General features: G+C 34.9%; 1 protein-coding gene and 1 long non-coding RNA gene across 5 annotated transcripts in view; one reads left to right on the top strand and one right to left on the bottom strand.

Annotated features, from left to right (window-relative positions):
• Window positions 1–17,954, top strand: part of MYOZ2 (myozenin 2) — a 42,811-nt gene extending 24,857 nt beyond the window's left edge. The window contains exons 5-6 of the mRNA XM_026013455.2: window positions 4,322–4,505; window positions 17,501–17,954. Of these exons, the coding sequence (XP_025869240.1) occupies window positions 4,322–4,505; window positions 17,501–17,735 (419 nt within the window). The 3' untranslated portion in view covers window positions 17,736–17,954. The remainder of the gene's footprint in view (window positions 1–4,321; window positions 4,506–17,500) is intronic.
• Window positions 1–19,590, bottom strand: part of LOC112930978 (uncharacterized) — a 156,768-nt gene that overhangs the window by 123,086 nt on the left and 14,092 nt on the right. The gene's annotated exons all lie outside the window — the stretch shown is intronic.

Below are 19,590 nucleotides of genomic sequence, written 5' to 3'. Positions count from 1 at the left end.
GTTGGTCAGTCTGGTACTCTCAACACTAAGTTAGAACTTTTATTATATAGTCATCATTATAAACTATGTAATTGCAAAAGGAATAAAAAAATGATGTCTACCCTCAACAATTAGGAGACAATAACAACAATAAGGAGACAGTACAAAAGTTCATGTTGCATTTGTTGTCTCACTTTCTCTCTGCATACATAATTTAATATCATGCACGTATTTTTTCTCTCAGAAATACATATACACACATATATAAATATATATATATACATATATAAAGAGAAGGTTTAAAAGTATAAACTGATACAGCTCTTTAAATCTAAATACCCAACTATTAAATATTCAGAAATGTCTATGTAACATAGACTAAAAAAAGGGGGAGTTTAGAGGTTATCAAATAGCTTGTCCTGAAACAAGAGTAATGGATCCTTCCTTCTTGGTTGATAAGTTGGAAAGTATAGCAAATTGAGGAAGCAAACTTTAGCTTCTCCTAACTTAGCAAAAATTTTTATTGGTTAACATGCTATGTATCCAAAAGCTAACTTTTCTTAAACACGAATCAATAAGAGTATTATGAATTAGGAATTAAGTTCCTCTGAATTTAAATCAGTTGTGTTAAGGGCATTATTTTGAAATCAAGCAAGAAGTTTTATTATGTAGCATTGCTGAACCATAATATACCTGAAAGCTTGAACATATGCACATTCTTTCCTGTACATAATTCAGCATATCAGAAAAAGAAAAGAGTTAGTTGATTCTATCTATAAAAAGAAATGGAAAACCTGGAATATTTTTAAAAAGTGAAAAGATTAGACCTCTTATCATCTTTCAATGCAATAGGCAACTATGAAACTCTTAAAGTGATTATAAACATGATGTAGAAACATCCAAAAGTATTCCAAAAGAGAAACAAAAGCAAAAATTAATTATTGGGACTTCATCAAGATAAAAAGCTTCTGCACAGCAAAAGAAATAGTCAACAAAACTAAAAGACAACATATAGAAGGGGAGAAGATATTTGTAAATGACCTATCAGATAAAGGGCTAGTATCTAAGATCTATAAAGAACTTATTAAACTCAACAGCAATAAAACAAACAATCCAATCATGAAATGGGCAAAAGACATGAACAGAAATCTCACAGAGGAAGACATAAACATGGCCAACAAGCACATGAGAAAATGCTCCGCATCACTTGCCATCAGGGAAATACAAATCAAAACCACAATGAGATACCACCTCACACCAGTGAGAATGGTGAAAATTAACAAGACAGGAAACCACAAATGTTGGAGAGGATGTGGAGAAAGAGGAACCCTACTTCACTGTTGGTGGGAATGTGAACTGGTGCAGCCACTCTGGAAAACTGTGTGGAGGTTCCTCAAGGAGTTAAAAATAGATCTGCCCTACGACCCAGCAATTGCACTGCTGGGGATTTACCCCAAAGATACAGATGCAATGAAATGCCGGGACACCTGCACCCCGATGTTTCTAGCAGCAATGTCCACAATAGGCAAACTGTGGAAGGAGCCTTCTGTCCCTCAAAAGATGAATGGATAAAGAAGATGTGGTCTATGTATACAATGGAATATTACTCAGCCATTAGAAACAACAAATACCCACCATTTGCTTCTACGTGGATGGAACTGGAGGGTATTATGCTGAGTGAAATAAGTCAATCGGAGAAGGACAAACATTATATGGTCTCATTCATTTGGGGAATATAAAAATTAGTGAAAGGGAATAAAGGGAAAGGAGAGAAAAATGAGTGAAAATATCGGTGAGGGTGACAAAGCATGAGAGGCACCTAACTCTAGGAAATGAACAAGGGGTAGTGGAAAGGAAGGTGGGCGGGGGGTTGGGGTGACTGGGTGATGAGCACTGAGGGGGGCACTTGGTGGGATGAGCACTGGATGTTATGCTATATGTTGGCAAATTGAACTCCAATAAAATTTTTTTTAAAAAGTATTCCAAGCAAAGTTGGTTAGAAATAAAATACACTCGAATATATACTAGAATTATAGTTATGCAATCATTATGTTTATGGGTAAAAAATACTGAAAAAAATACACAAAGGTAACATAATTGTATTAGGATGGTGGGATTTCAAGGAATTTTTTAAAATATAAAATTCTAAAATTTCCAGTTTCTAGATGACTGACATCTCATCACTTTTAGGAAAGGAATGGGAAATAAAATGTGCAAGTTATGATAATGGAGTTATGTATACTATACAAATGGAAAAGCAAAACAAAACAAATGGAAAGCGCCCCTAGGGGAGACAGGAAAGGCTAAGTAGAAGATGGAACCTCAAGCTAAGGCTTAAAAGTAGGAATTTGCAGGTGGCAAGAATTAGAAAGAGCATTCCGGGCACAGGGAACTAATGGAACAAGGAAGCAGAGAAGCATAACGGGACACAACAAGTGTCAAGTAGGTCTAAGTTCTGGAGCATAAATATGTGAGAGGAGAATGACAGGAGATGAGATAGGATGGGGGTATGGCCATGTGTGCCATGTTGAGTAATCTAGGTTTTTGTCACGGGGAGCCATCATGGCACCTTGAGAAAGGGAGGTCAGTGATGTGATCCAGTCTTCCAGTTAGAAAGGTCACTCAAGCAGCAGTGTGGAGGGTACAGGGAAGGGGTTGGGAGCTAAAGGTTTAGTATGAAGGCTATTGTGAAAGCCCAGGCAAGAGTTGGCCAAGGCCTGAGCCAAGGCAGTAGTAACAGAAATGAAGAGGAAAGAAGGAATTTTCTAGAGCAAGTTTTCCCAATGTTCTGTTTACAAATCCCTTGCCTGAGATTTGGAGACCATATCTGAGACTTACGGAAGCCAAATCTCTGGAGGGAAGAATCCATTATACACATTTTAAATAGAGCCCAAAGTGACTCAGAAACAAAGGTTGATAGCCACTATTTTAGGATCCCTAAGAAGCACAGCTGGTAATACTTAATGATTTGTTGTGGGAATGAGGGGATATTTAGGATAATGTTCTGTCTTGTGCATCTAAGAGTAGACGGATAACATTGACCAAGATAACCAATATAGAAGAAGCAAGAGGTAGTAGAGAATGGCTACATATAGGTCTAGACAGATTATTAAGAGGAATATTCATTTGGACAAATACATGGGTGGTTGAACAGAAGGGCCTGGAGATTTAAAAAAAAAAAAAAGAGTCATCAATATGTAGGTCACAATTAAAACCATGAATATAAATGGAATTTTCTAGGCAGAATGTATAGTATAAGAAAAGAGCTTTGACTAAGTAAGTGGACAGCAGAAAAAAGAAGTCTGTCAGAAGAGATTTACCATGAGATCCTGGAGGTAATCAAAAGAAAATTTAATTACCACAAGCAAATAACTGCCTAGAGATGGCATTATCAGCAAGATATTTTGGAAGAGATAAACTCTTTAGTATAAAGGAAGGATAAGCATGATTTGACAGGAGAAAATAGAAAACACAGAACATCAGAAGAATGTAAAAGTAAGAATAATCAAATGGTAAAGGGTTTTGACATAGTGGAAAAGAGAATTATGCAAAGGACACGATGAGGCAGTATGGTGCTGTAGATAGAGAGTACACAGCTGCCTTTGAATACCTGAAGAATGTCACTCGATGCATGTGAAAATGGTTTAAAGTTTATGCCAAAATTTGTGTGATTTTTAAATGGCACTTACAAAAAATTTCCAGCTCCCACAAGAAGTTGAGGTGAGACCAGAAGCAGGAAAGTTAGGTAAGAAATCTTTAAGAACAAAGTAAACATAGGATGAGCACATCAGGGAAGATCAGTGTGGAAATAAGGCTCTTCACCATTTTGAAGCTTAAACGGTTTGCAGATCACTCGGCAGTTTAAGATAGATAATACGTAAGTATTATCTCTAATGAATCAGTTCCCAGAAGAGGGAAATTTTGTCTTCATTGCTTCCTCCCCAGTACCTAGACCACAGTAGACACCAAATATATATTTTTAACTTAATTCATTCTCCATGGTATCCAAAGCCTTCTCTAAATTAACGTAAGGGAAACAATTTTTCAAAATTACGTGAGTAGCTTCACGGAACAAATGCATACTAAGATAATCAAGGAAGAAATAACTGTATGATTTGGTATAATTAAACACTGAGAGAAGTGGTTTCTTTTGAAAATTCCATAAGTTGAAAGGGGTTAAAAATGTCTTACAGTTTCAGACTACTGTTTTCTGAGAGACCATAAAAAGGATGCATTCTTCATAGATTCCCTCTTGCTTGAAAAATTAAACATGGTAAACTGTTAGGTGGAGTTCAGTGACTCCCAGGCACTCTGTATTTATTCTTGCTCTATTTTCCTAAAGGATATTCTGGACCACTGAAGGAGATTCCTCCTGAAAAGTTCAACACCACGGCTGTTCCTAAGTACTATCAGTCGCCCTGGGAACAGGCCATTAGCGGTGATCCGGAGCTTTTAGAGGCTTTATACCCTAAATTTTTCATGCCTGAAGGAAAAGCAGAACTGCCTGATTACAGGAGCTTTAACAGGTAATCCAATTATCTTGGGTGATACTGTTGGCATGTAATACTGAGGCTTCTATATAGTGCTGGTATTTTCTGGTAGAAAAAAAATTTTTTTAAAGATTTTATTTATTTATTCATGAGAGACTACACACACACACACACACACACAGAGGGAGAAAGAGAGAGAGAGAGAGAGAGAGAGAGAGAGAGAGAGGCAGACACACAGGCAGAGGGAGAAGCAGGCTCCATGCAGGTAGCCCCATGTGGGACTCAATCCTGGGTCTCCAGGATCATGCCATGGGCAAAAGGCAGGAGCTAAACCACTGAGCCACCCAGGGATCCCCAGAAATTTTCTTTTAAGAATAGATTCAAAATAGCAATATAGGATAACTTACACAAGCCTAGGCAAGGTCTCATTGTTGCAATATTACTAATATGGCAAGCCTTGTATTTTTTAGTACAAAAATGAAGGAAATGATTCAGAAACTATCACTGTTACAGCATCAAGATAATCTCCCATATTATTTAATGTTTAAAAAAATCAGTAAATTTCTCATTCAATGGCTGATATTAATTTTTGTGTGTTGATTCAAATGACAGTGCTATTCAAGAATTTCAGAAATAATTTATGTATTCAACTATGAGAATTACTCTGTAAGCCTAGGTTCAAACTTACATTTTTAAAACCAGATTAAAGGCAATTTAAGGATTTGTGGCCCAAGACTCCAGTATATGTACAAAGCAAAATTTATGTTATGAAAAATATTGCCAAATAATACCTCCATGATAGTATTCATAATAGATATTTATTTCTCCTTGTTATCCAATTTTAATTGTTCCCCGGAGTATTTCAGATATATTTTTAATGGTCTCATAAGCCATTCTTTGATCATTTGATTTTCATTTTAGAGTAAAGTATCTCTTGTATGCGAGCACCTGGGTGGCTCAAGCGGCTGAGCATTAAACTCTCAATTTCAGTTCAGGTCATGATCTCAGGGTTGTGAAATCGGGCCCCATGTCAGGCTTTTGCTGAGAATGGAGTCTGCTTAAGATTCTCTCTCTCTCTCTTCGTCTGTGTTCCTCCTCCATGTCCCTGCTCTCCCACCCTCGCTCACACTCCTCTCTCTCTCATAAATAAATAAATAAAATAAATAAATAAATAAATAAATAAATAAATAAATAAAACTACCTCCATAATGCTCTTTTGCACCCACAGAAAAGTAGACCTAATTTTTAGTCTGCCTAATCACTATTCATTTGAAAATTAATAAATGAAAGTCTTTGATTTACAAAAGAATACCACAAAGCCTGCATTTAAATAGTGATCTTCTTTTGTGCTTTTAAAATTATTGTACTATTAGAATGTTAGTTTTCACACGCTACCATAATAGTGGTATTAATATCATGCCTATTATTAGTAATAGATCTACTAGGATTACACCTAATACTATTAGAATTAGTAGCAATACTAATACTATTAGTACTACATCTATTGCATAAATGAGGTATACAATAGAATTTAAGGAGGGATTGAAGAGTTTCAGGGAAAGGAGGTTGGAGGGTCATTTTAATCAATGTTATAACTTTTTTCCAAAATGAAAGTGTAGAAAATCATAAAAAGTAAAACACTAAGGAAAAATAGAAAATAACAGAACACTTGGGGCTTGTTTTTGAGATTAACGCTTTAGAGATGCTGTGTGACTTCTTGTGTATCTTGTGGCTTTATTACCCCATACCTGCTGAGCAGCTTGCTTCCAGTTTTACAAACACATTGATATATTTGGGTTGGCTATAAAGAGACGCCTATTGATTGTATAAATACCAAATGAGTGCTATTTCAGTGAGAGAAAGAAAAAGAAAAGTTAACCTGTTAATACCTCCCCTTTACTTGAGAAATTTTTATTTCTTTTTATATATACATCAATATCAGAGCTTAATGTTAATATTACATTTTATTCTTAGGTTCTTTTTTATGAACATAAATTGATATAAGTAAATGTACATTTCATTATTATTTTAATGCATTCAAATGTCATTTCACACAAATATGCCAATGTTTATTTAGTCATAGTCACTGATTTTATGAGATAGTACATAAGTAATGCTCGACTTTTAAAGAAAATTTGAGTATGGTTACCGCATGATGTTACATGAGTTTCAGGTGTACAACATAGTACTTCAACCACTCTACATTATGCTATGCTCATCACAAGTATAGCTACCATGTCACCATGTAATGCTATTATAATACCATTGACTATATTCCCTGTGCTGTACCTTTATTCACATAACATTCATTCTATAACTAGAAGCCTGTATCTCCTGCTCTTCTTCACCTACTTTGCCCATGCTCCCAACTCCCCTACTCTCTGACAATCATCAGTTTGTTCTCAGTATTTGTAGGTTTGATTCTGCTTTTTGTTTGTTCATTGATTTTGGTTTTTCAGATTCCACATATAAGTGAAATCATGGTATTTTTCTCTGACTTATCTTACTTAGCATAAGCAAAATATAAGTGAAATTCACTTCAGGTCCATCTATATTGTCACAAATGACAAGATCTTATCCTTTTTTTCTTATGGTTGAGTAATACTCTGTTGTGTATATTCGATTGGAATATATATACCACATCTTCTTTATGCATTCATCTATTGAGGGACACTGGGCTGCTTCCGTATCTTGGCTATTGTAAATAATGCTGCAAGATTCTTAGATTCTTTATCATTGCTAAATAGTAGATGAAACAAAATATGATGATACATAGGCAATCCCAAACAGGTAGCTTTAAGAGTCTTTTTGCCCTTAAAGTATATATGCCTCGCTACACAAAATTTGAGGCCTTATTTGTTGCTTATACATTGCTCTAAAAGCCTACTCAACAAACAGTACAGTATAACCATGTTTTTGCTTTGAATGCTTGCTAAATAAATAGTCTATAAAAAGTTACATAGCTAGGAAATGGAAATCCATTTCTAGCTATGGAAGACCATTTTATATCAGAACTTCACAAAAATAACTAGAAAAGCTAGATATTATAAGTGTTTGAAAAAGCCATCAAGGAAATAAGGACTTAAGGGCCACCTAGACATGAGCGAAATTTAGAGATGTAAACCCAACATTTGGTGTCACTTTTCCCTATTAAGGCATTTGCTGATTTATTGGCAACAACTAATAAGAAGCAGAGAAAGTGAGTGAACTTTTCAACAGTCTTGAATCTGAGAAGGAATATATGGTCTGCTAGGAGGAAAGACCCAGATATTCTAAGCTTTTAGTTGGAATTCCTACAGGCTATACCATTGGAATAAAGGTGAACAAGTAATAGACCAGCTTTCATGAAAATAAATGCTGGTCCTAATCAACACAATCCTAGGTTGGATAAAAATCACCTCCTTTGTGACAAACTGCCTGCCACAGACAAAAGTAAATCCTTTCTGGAAGGAAGAGAACACCACTCAGAGACTCAAATTATTTCTAGAGTATTTTATACATAATGCTCATCAGTCAATTAAAAATTACCAAGCATACTATAAGACAAGACCAAATGACTAAAAACAAAGAGAAAAAAAATAAACAAAAGAAACAGACATATAAAAGATCAAATTATTGGAATGTTGGCTACTCTAAAATAATTATGATAAATAGGTTGAAGAAAATAGATAACAAGATGAAGAATTTTAGCAGATTGTAAATATGTATTAAGAAAGAATCAAATGGAGGGGCACTTGGGCGTCTTGGTCAGTTAAGCATCTGCCTTCAGCTCAAGTCATGATCTCAGGGGAGTGGTATTAAGCCCCGTGTGAAGCTCCTTGCTCAGCGGGGATCCTGCTTCTCCCTCTATCTCTGCTTCTTCCCTCTCATGCTCTCTCTAATAAATAAATAAAATATTTTTAATTTTAATTTTAATTTATTTATTTAATAAAATATATTTTTTAAAATAATCAAATGGAAATTGTACAAAAGTGAAAAATATACAGATATAACTAGGAGATATCATGGGTTCAGTTCTAGACCACTATAATGAAATGAATATCATAATAAAGTGAGTCAGATGAATTTTTTTGTTTCCTAGTGCATATAAAAGTTATATTTACACTATACCATAGAATGTTAAGCATTATGTCTAAAACAACATGTACTACCTTAATTAAAATATACTTTATTGATAAAAAATGCTAACTCTCATCTAAGCTTTCAACAAGTCATAATCACTGATCATAGATCACAATACCACGTTTAATAATTATGAAAAGTTTGAAATACTGTGAGAATCATGAGAATGTGACACAGAAACATGAAATGAACAAACATTTTTTTAAAAGATTTTATTTATTTATTCATGAGACACACACACACACACACACACACACAGAGGCAGAAACACAGGCAGAGGGAGAAGCAGGCTCCACTCAGGGAGCCCGATGCGGGACTCGATCCCAGGACTCTAGGATCATGCCCTGGGCCAAAGACAGGTGCCCAACCACTGAGCCACCCAGGGATCCCCTGAAGTGAACAAATTCTTTTGTAAAAATGGTGCCAATACACTTTCTTGACACAAGGTTGCCACAAAACTTCAATTTGTAAAAAAATGCAACATCTGCCAAACTCAATAAAGTAAAGCACAATAAAATGGAATATTCATGTAATAACTGAAATTAAGAAGTCAAAGGATTATGTGGTTGGATCCATATGAAATTTACAAGAAACATAAAGAACAGAGAAACATGTTAAAAACACCAAGGGAATGCAATCAGTAAAATTCAGTCTGTGGGAAACTCTATAGGACAAATGATCCAGGATTTTCAATAAATAAATGGGAGGAAGAGATTAAAGGAAACTCCATAATGTAAAAATGTTTTAAAAGACAATTTAAAAAGACAGGCAAAAGTAAACCAAAGTATTTAGAGATATAGAATTATTACCATATAAGGAAAGGTTTTTAAATATTTTACAAATTGGTATTACCATGAAAGTCAAAATATTAACTACTAGGGTCAGGAGAGGGCTGGGATTGAGCACGGACATGTTTAGGGCTTCTGGAGTAACACTTGACATATGTAGTAGTTACAAGGGTTTTTGTTTTGTTTTGTTTTGTTTTTAAAATATTTTATTTATTCATGAGAGAGAGAGAGAGACAGAGAGAGGCAGAGACACAGGCAGAGGGAGAAGCAAAGCAGGCTCCATGCAGGGAACCCAACACGGGACTCAATCCCGGGTCTCCAGGATCACACCCTGGGCTGAAACTGCTGAACCACTCAGGCTGCCCACAAAGTTGTTCACTTTATAATAAGCTGTTGTCCATTTTGATCAGGTTTTCTGTACTTTTGTTATATTTAATGATTAAAATGTCTTTAAAATTAAATAAATAGATTTCATAGCAGATTAAACATAGCTGAAGACAGGATTTATAAACTGATACAGAAAATGATCAATTGAAGCAGAAAGAAAAAAAGGATTCAAAATGCAGTAAAATGGAGGAAGATGCATCTGGAACAGGAACTTAAAAATGTAAAAAATGCCAATATACATGTTTGATTAGAGTCTTATGAGGGAATAAGAGAGAAAATTAGCCAGAAGCTGTATCTGAGGAGTTAATGACTAAGAATTTTTCAAAAGTGACAAAAGATATCAAACCTTAGGTTCAAGAAGTCCTACACAGCCCAAGAAGGATAACATAAAGTAGGCCATACAAAGGCACATGACTGGAAATCTGCTGAACCAAAGAGAATGAGAAAATCTTAAAGCCAAGTAATAAAAGACAACCATTTTAAAAGGGTAAAAATAAGACAACTAGAATTTATAGAAGACAATGGAATAACACCTTTAAAAATTAAATAAATAACTGCCAGCCTATAATTCTATATCCAGTGAAAATATTTTTTACAGGTAAAAGTCAAAATTAAATATTCTTACACATTTTCAGACAAAAAAGTTTTCTGACCCATGCTAGATAATGAAACAATAATAAGCAAAAGGTGTAAGTATAGGAAAGGAAAAATAGAACTATCCTCATTCACAAATGGCTGGATTATGTCCATATGAAATTCAAAAGCAGCAGGTTAGTAATTAGAATTAGTAAGTAAATTTAGCACAATCACAGAGCACAAGGCCAGCATAAAAATTAATGATATTTTAATATACTAACAACAAATAATTAGAAAATAAACAATATTCATCAAGTTTTACCTTATGATTTGTAATACTTTTATAATGTATCTTACACTTCAGTTAAATTTAAAAATCACATTGGTAAAATAATCTCAGTAGGTACCTGGGTGATTATAAGCTAGATGTGATACAAGCCATTCTTTGAATTAGTCTAGAACACATTCCAGTAATTTAAGAGATTAAAATAATTTCCAGGTACAAACTGGGTTAATATCTTTTCTGTTGTATGTTATTTAACAGGACTTTATTTATCAAACTACTCAAGATTATGGGAAAATGATTTGACCAGAAATTTAGTTTTTCTACACAAGTATTATATGTTTTAAAAATAAAATGGAGGGCAGCCCTGGTGGCGCAGCGGTTTAGCACCGCCTGCAGCCTGGGGTGCGATCCTGGAGACCCGGGATCGAGTCCCACATCAGGCTTCCTGTATGGAGCCTGCTTCTCTCTCTGTGTCTCTGCCTGTATTTCTGCCTCTGTGTGTGTGTGTGTCTCTATGAATAAATAAACAAAATATTTAAAAATAAAAAAATAAAAATAAAATGGAATAGGAAATATAATTACCCTTCTGTTTCAAATATAATTTAGTATTATTATATTGAGACTTACTTCTAATATATCTTTTTTTCACTTTTGCAAAAATAAATGACAGTAATAGAGAGAGAGGGAAATTAAGTAGTTTCCAATATTCCCAAAGTCCTTTATAAAGAATAAAATAATATTATTTGGTAGCACCATATTATTACACATGATTATTGGATATTGTTAATAAGGCATATAAGGGTAAGATATAGTCTAACTGCAGTCAGCAATAATAATGACTGGATAAGAATTGGCCCCCAGATCTAATCACATATTTTTTAAATGGCCCATGGTTTACTATAACTTTGTGTTCTTGTACTCATTTTGAGTTTATATTAAATATTGTGCTTTGTCAAACAATACTATGTTCAGCCCTTATAACATGTGAAGAAAAGTAAACTAGGAGCAAGTTTTCCAGTTCTGCTTCAAAAAGCTACATGGCTTTAAGCATGTCACTGAACCTCTCCTATTAGTTTCCTCATCTGTATATATCTATGATTACATAAATACCTTTAAATGTATTATGTACAATATCTACTTAGTAGAAAAATTATTTTTATTTATATATAACCGTTTTACATAATTCTTTACCTTATAGAATAATCAGAAATTATTATGGGCATATTATTTTTTAAGATTTTATTTATTTATTCATAGAGGCACATAGAGAGAGAGAGACAGAGAGAGAGAGAGAGAGGCAGAGACACAGGGAGAAGCGGGCTCCATGCAAGGAGCCGGATGTGGGACTCGATGTGGGGTCTCCAGGATCACGACCCAGGCTACAGGCGGCGCTAAACCACTGTGCCACTGGGGCTGCCCTATTATGGGCATATTATAGGTCTAGCACTATTAGTTTTAACAAATGTAATCCCATTACTGATCAATCAAAATAATCAAGAAGGCATCTATTAACTGTGAATCTGAGTGAAACACACTTCTTACTACATAGATGACAAGTGTAAAAAAATCATTTTAAGTCAGATCTTTGTTTAAAGTGTTTATGTTATAGGAATTAGAGAGATGCACAGTTATCTTTCAATAGAACATTCCAAATCTTTTAGTGGAAATTTTTGCTTCCCTAAATTTGAGTAAAACTTGACTGGTTTTTAGATATCTTAAGAATCTTTCAAATAATCTCTCACTTTGAATGTTTAATATCTCTGTTAATGGACTTTATTTTGTGTGGTGAGGCCAATAAACATTCAAACAAGTAAGATATAATCTCTATGGTGCCAAAGAAAAGAAAATCTGCTTTTCAAGCAATAATCTTCACTGGATCAGTGGTAGGAGGTAGGAAATAGGTGATTGAATGGAAGGGAATGTTTTCATTTACAAGAAATGAAAATGACCTACAAACTGGGAAAAACAAAACCAAGCTGGATAAAAAGTCATGCATTAAATGTCAAACTCAAATATTAAATTTCAGTGGCAGAAGAGCATTTCTTCTTTGAGTTAATTTAGGAAAAATAAATAAATGAGTAAAATTCATGTTTGAAATTACTAAATACAAGGATAACTGGCCAAATTCAGCCTATCTTCAGAAATGTTGAACTCTAGCCTTTTGTATCCAATGGATAACCATATATTCTTGAACTCCAACAAGTGGGTGGCAGGTGTGTGCAATTGCATGGGGTGCCCATGCTTTGAAGAGCTTTGCTTGGTTTTCAATGCTTTGCAGTCTTTGCCTTGAAATTCTTGATAATTTTTTAACAAGGAGCCCCAAGTTTTCATTTGGGGCCTACAAATTAGGTAGCTCCAAGCTAAGGAAGAGGTTACTGGCCAATCAGGCAGACTAATGTGCTTTTTTACCCTAAGCTTCTCTGCACATGGGACACTATTTCTTGGAGCAACTATTTTATTCAATGATGTGTTATTTTTTTCCTCATGTTTCACTCTTGTCTGTAAGATTTACTGCAATATTTCCAACTTTGAATTCCCTAAAAAGGTGTTTAGATATAATAAGCCATAAGTAATTTGTTGTGTAAATAAATGACTGAATCAACAAATGAACAGACTTGATACATGATGGTCATCTTCTAAAATGATAAAATATTGTTTTGGACATCTTGGACATCCAAGAATAAGAAGTTTTACTTATGTACTAAATCAACTCTAATTCATAAAGACTCTTCAATTCACTAAATCAAATGACAAAATGCGGGACATTGCATCAGCTAGTTGCATCATGAATGGGACAACAACCTCTTTAACATCACTTAGACACAGCCAAGTAGGTTGACATTCCTAAATACACTTTTCTACTTAGAAAGTGATCTCAGAAGGCCCAATATTCCCCAAGAATTATCTCATGGAGGTGTGGTATAGAGCAGTGACTAGAAAAACAGGTGTCCCATGTGTCTGGCTGACCGGGTTTAAATCCTGGTTAAACAACTTAATAGATGCATGACTGGGCAAATCATTTAATTTAGTTGTGTCTCCATTTCATCTATAAAATAGGGATATAAGTAGAACCGATTTATATGGTTGTGAGGATTTAATAAAAAAATGTGTAAAACCTTTGTATTCAAATATGACCCACAGACCAGTAGCACTGGCATTACCTGGGAACTGGTTAGAAACGTAGAATCTCAGGACACATACTAGACTGATTGAATCAGTGCCCGCTCTTTAGCAAGACCACAGTGTGACTTCTCTACCAATAAAGTTTGAGAAGCACATAAAAAAAGGGTCTGGCATATCAATAAATATTAGATTTAATTATTACTATGCCTTCTGAAATTTAATAATCATAAAGAACTTGAATAATAATTTAAGTTCTTCAAGTTCTTTTCTAAACGGATCTCTTTTACCTCCAGAATAATGGTTTTAGGCCCTGGATGTGAAATTCTACATAATACAATTGCTAAGTACTACCTTGGATGGAGGTTACTGCATCAATCAGTGACCTGTTATTATCCATATCTTCCATAGCAGTTTGGGGGAAATATTATCAGGTCAGTCATCATCATGCAATAGAAAATAAAACATACTGTTCTTCAGAGAGGAGCAAATTAGTAGAAGACAAGAAAATTATGGGAAACAAGACAGAGATTCTAACCATGTGACACCATGTACCATCTGCTCAGTCATAGTTGAAATCCTCTATCCACTCTGTGGACATTCTCCTCACTGAGGATTTTAGTGTCTGGCTGTCTTCCTCCCCTATACTATTCCTGTCATCCTTCTTGGTGGCTTCATTATCCACATATGATTTACTGAACTCTCCACCCTTTCAAGTCTTTGTCTCATTTTAAGGGTTACTTTCTCAGTCTCACCTCAGCCACTCTTGGCTTTGTCATTACCAATTCCCATGTTGCCTTCAAAATCTCAATGTCAAGCACCCCGCTCTCCATCACAATGCCTCTTTATTGTTCATTTCTTCTTTTCTTCAATAATACACTTCACATGTCAAAGCCATCCCATTTTTCAAAGTCCATCAATCACTCCTTACCTAACCAGACTCCACCGTCTCTCACTATTGTCACACAGAAGTTAAGATATTCAAGAAAGAGAAGAGAGTGACTGAGCTACAAAGAAAATCAGATCTCTTCCAGGCTTTAAAATAATCTCCACAATACTGGACAATCCATGTAGTCTCCCCAGTTCCATTGTCCAAATGTGTATGGAGATCTTCTAGGTACAAAGCATGACACAAGTATACTGTAATGAATTAACAAAGATCAGAAAGAATTCCAGGCCTCCTGAGGGACAGTTTGGCAACAAAAACAAAAACAAAAACAAAAAACAAAAATAACAAAAAAAAACCAAAACAAAACGGTAGATACACCAATGGATATAATGGAAGACAGGAAATGGGGTTTCAGGGGAGGTAAAAACAGAATCCATGGAAATTTAGAGGAGAAACAGCTACTTCTGGCTGTGGGAGATCGCGGAAAGCTTCAAGAAAGAAATACATGATTTAAATAACATGTGGAACTTAAAGAATTTGAAGGTGATTTGGAATTGTAAATTAGAACTGTAAGTTATAACCTAAAGGATACTTAGAAATGTAGTAGTAAGTGTCAGAGTGCTCCACCAGAGAAAAAAAGAGTATATCTAAAGGTAGGAGAGCATACAGGGGAAGAGTAAGCAGTATTCAATTTGGCTGGAACAAAGGGGGCATAAAAAGAGAACAGGGTAAACAGACATAAGTGACCTTTCCACCCACGCACCAAACCTGTTCCTCTCTGTCATCCACCAGCCAGTTGTTAAAACTCTAAAGGTACAACTAATCCTTGATTTCTAGATTTCCTCCACAATTTTTATCCATTTTATCAGAAAATCCTGTGGACTCTAAAACACATCCTGAAACCACCCACTTCTTTCCGTCTTCATGGAAAACACCTAAAACTCAGGCCACCATCATTTATCAGTTGAACTGCTACCAGTATCTTCTCTCCTTCCATTCTTGTCCTCTTATCACAGAGCCAACAACAACGAGAGTAACCCTTACAAAAATTTAATCAGATTACACTACTTTCCTGCTTAACATTTTACAGTGTTTCACTTCACACTTAGAATGAAATTCATGTTCCTCATTTGGACAGAGTCCTGTACAAGCCATCTCTCTGTCTTCTCTTCCCTCTACCAACCTTCATCTACTTGTCTACCAACACAGGCCTTCTTTCTTTTCCTGAACATATCAACATTATTTCTGCCTCGTATTCTTTGCATTACCTACTCCTCATGCTGAAATAGTGATGTGCTTCAGCTGTACTGCCCATGGCTAACTTCTTGCCTTCAAATGACAGTTTAAATGTCACCTCTTGGGGTGCCTGGGTGGCTCAGTCAGTTAAACATCTGTCTTTGGCTCAAGTCATGATCCCAGGGTCCTGGGATCAAGCCACACATTGGGCACCCTGCTAAGCTTGTGCTCTCCTTCTCCCTCTGTTGCTCCCCCTGCTTGTTCTTCTGTCAAATAAATAAATAATTTTTTTTTAAATGTCATTTCTTCAGAGAAGTTTTCCCTCTCTAGTCATTCCTTTAACCCCTAGTAAATTATACCACTTTAATTTTCTGCATAGCTCTCATTACTATTGGATGTTTTATTTATATGTTGGTTTTTTTTTTGTCACCTATCTTCTTCATTAGAATATAAGAGCTTGGGGTACCTGGGTGGCTCAGTTGGCTAGGCATCTGACTCTTGATTTCAGCTCAGGTCATCATCTCGAAGTTCTGAGACTGAGCGTAGAGTCTGCTTAAGATTCTCCCTTTCCTTCTGCCCCCAACCCCCAACCCCATGCATGTATGCTTTCTCTCTCTTTAAAAAAAAAAAAAAGGATATAAGAGCTCAAACTTTGACTCTTGTTCACTGTTACACCCCTAACATTTAGAAATGCCTGGCACTAAATAAATAAATAAATGGCTAACTCAAAGAAAGATAGAATGCTATGTGGGGCCTTGAATGCCAAGATAAGAAGTCGGATTATTCAAAAGAAAAATAGAATTGTGAATTGTGAGGTTTTTTTTTTTAAGACTATTTTATTTATTTTTTCATGAGAGACACAGAGAGAGGCAGAAACATAGAGAGAGAAGCAGATTCCCTGCAGGGAGCCTGATGCAGGACTCAATCCTAGGACTCTGGGATCATGACCTGGTCCAAAGGCAGATGCTCAACCACTGAATCACCCAGGTGTCCTGAACTGTGAGGTTTTTGAGGTGGAGATAAAAAGATGCAAAAGACACACTTCTTGCCTTCAAAGAGTTTATAATTCATACATTATACCAAACCATATTACAAAAAAACAAACTTGAACGAAATCAGATTATGAAAAATTAAAAGCTAATAAGACAAAGTACCATATCATAAGAACCCAAATGACTGATACAAAACAGTGCATGCTACAGGAATTTGGCTAAAGAACAGTATGCAGGCTGGGATAATTGAGAGGAAGCTGATATGTAAAAGCCATAACACATACACAGGTGTAGAGAAGGCATGGAGGAAATATCTAAGCAAGGGAAACAGTGTTAGCAAAGACACAAAGGCAAGAAATGTTTTCAATGAGCTCAGGATATAGAATAGATTAATTTAGTCCCATACAAAGAGTACACACAAAGGGATTTTATACCAATGTATTAACAATTATCTGTTTTATTTTAAAAGCATGGTCCTTAAATAATACTTGCCTCAGAGATCAAAAACTGAAAATTGTACTAAGAACATAAGATAACAACATGCCCATAAAATCATGAATTAAATTGTCTTCTATTTTCTAGCAAATGAATTTGAAAATTAATTAATATATTCTTTTTCTTTTCACTTCCCACAGAGTTGCCACTCCATTTGGAGGTTTTGAAAAAGCATCAAAAATGGTTAAATTCAAGGTTCCAGATTTTGAGCTACTACTTTTAACAGATCCCCGATTTATGGCTTTTACCAATCCTCTTTCTGGCAGACGGTCCTTTAATAGGACTCCAAAGGGATGGATATCTGAGAATATTCCTATAGTTATAACAACCGAGCCTACAGAGGATACCACTGTACCAGAAACAGAAGACCTATGAAAAGAAAGTTGTATGTGCCACAAAAACCTCTAAACATAAATGTTGCTGTTTTATTATTCTATTTACTGGCACAGTCATTTACACTCTTCATTAGTAGCAATAATTTTGTAGCAATTTAGCAATTCTCCTTTTATGGCATTTAAATTCTATCTCAAAAAAATAAATAAATTCTATCTCAGATCATATACTAATAAACAATTTGAAATCTTGTTTTAAAAACTTTCAACTCAACTTGTCTTTATTCATAATTTTGTTTTCACCTGGTCTAAATAATCCAGTCTCTTCACTGAGAAAGTCTAGAAGAGTAACTGACAACAAAAGGTTGCATCTTCTTTTCCTTTAATATGAACTATTCTTGAATAAGTTTTTCAAATGGAATCTATAATTAAAGTGCAGTGCAAGATATTTAGACTCATTTGAAGTTCTCTTTAAGGGGTAAAAGCTATGGAAGACAATGTACAAACATTATTGATGGAGAAAAGAGTTGGAAAGAGTTCCTTTCTGGTGACAAAGATAAAACAGCAGGTCTGGATAAAGCCTTTTCATCAGCCATTCTTAGAATTTCTAAACTGCTTTGTATTTTTTGACCAGCATTGAATCACTAGATAGCTATTCCAGATGACATTCTCCAAAGATAGTTGGGCTACTGTATTCATTTGGTATTAAGTCAAGGAGACAGGGAGACAATGACTCAATGAACGTCAAACTAGTCTTAATCTCCAGGGTGTACCTGGAATTTAAGCTCCATAAATCCCAAAGCTGTGTGTTGATCAGGTTCAACTTTATGTATGCATTTTTTGAGCAGTAATAACAAAATACATGCTAACATACATATACATGTACATATATATGTACATGAGAGAAATGTATAATTTGAATTAGTAGCTTTTTTTATTTTGCTGAATCTTTAAATTCTACTTAGTTCTTAAATACTAGGGAGTATATGCTCTAAGATGCAAACAAAAACAAAAAGATGAAAGAGCACAAAAGCATCTGAAAGCTATGTAGCATACAACAATCATGAGATATGTGAACATTTTGATATAAAAGACTCAAACTAATATAAAGTTATAGATACGTCTTGAAATATGATTGAGGGAGGAGATCTCATTAGAGCTAGTAAAAATAAGCATCACTTTTTCCTATTTCAATTCAGTTAAGAGTTCTGTGATAGATGTTAATGCCAGAGAAGGAGTGTTTCATCCATAGAAAACTAGGCACCAGAATAAGTTCAGGAAGGAGAGTAGATATTAAGGAAAATGCCACATAACAACATTACATACTTACAAAAGAATCCGTATATGTAGTGTTGGAATTGGTGGTTGTTTTAATCATCCTCTAGTCTTGTAAGCAGAGAAATTTTTAATTTTTTAATTGCTAATGAAACAATGCAATCCCTAGAAAGTAGTAATATCAAAATATTGTATTAATACATACTGAAATTATAGAGAATTTGTATAACTTAAAATATATCTTTAAGATAACTTAGTTTTATTTAAGTTTGATGTTTATCTGTTTTAAAATAATAATATGCCATTTTGGGTCCATTTTTAATGTTTTAAAAAATGAAAATTAGTCATATTCTATTATGCATTATGATGAAATGATTTAGGTTTTTTTAAAAGACTTTATCTATTCATGAGAGATACAACGAGAGGCAGAGACATAGATGGAGAAGCAGGCTCCCTGCAGGGAGCCTGATGAGGGACTCCATCCCAGGACCCTGGGATCCCAATCAGAGCCAAAGGCAGACACTCAACCACTTAGCCACCCAGGCACCCCTGATTTAGTTTTAATTAGCAATTTGAAACAAGTTACTATTTCTCATTAAATTAAATTTTATTGCATGATTTCA

The sequence above is a fragment of the Vulpes vulpes genome, chromosome 4, assembly GCF_048418805.1.
Source record: "Vulpes vulpes isolate BD-2025 chromosome 4, VulVul3, whole genome shotgun sequence".
NCBI classification, from domain to species: Eukaryota; Metazoa; Chordata; class Mammalia; order Carnivora; family Canidae; genus Vulpes; species Vulpes vulpes.
Note: the sequence above shows the minus strand (reverse complement) of the source record. Positions and strands in the feature narration are given on the sequence as shown.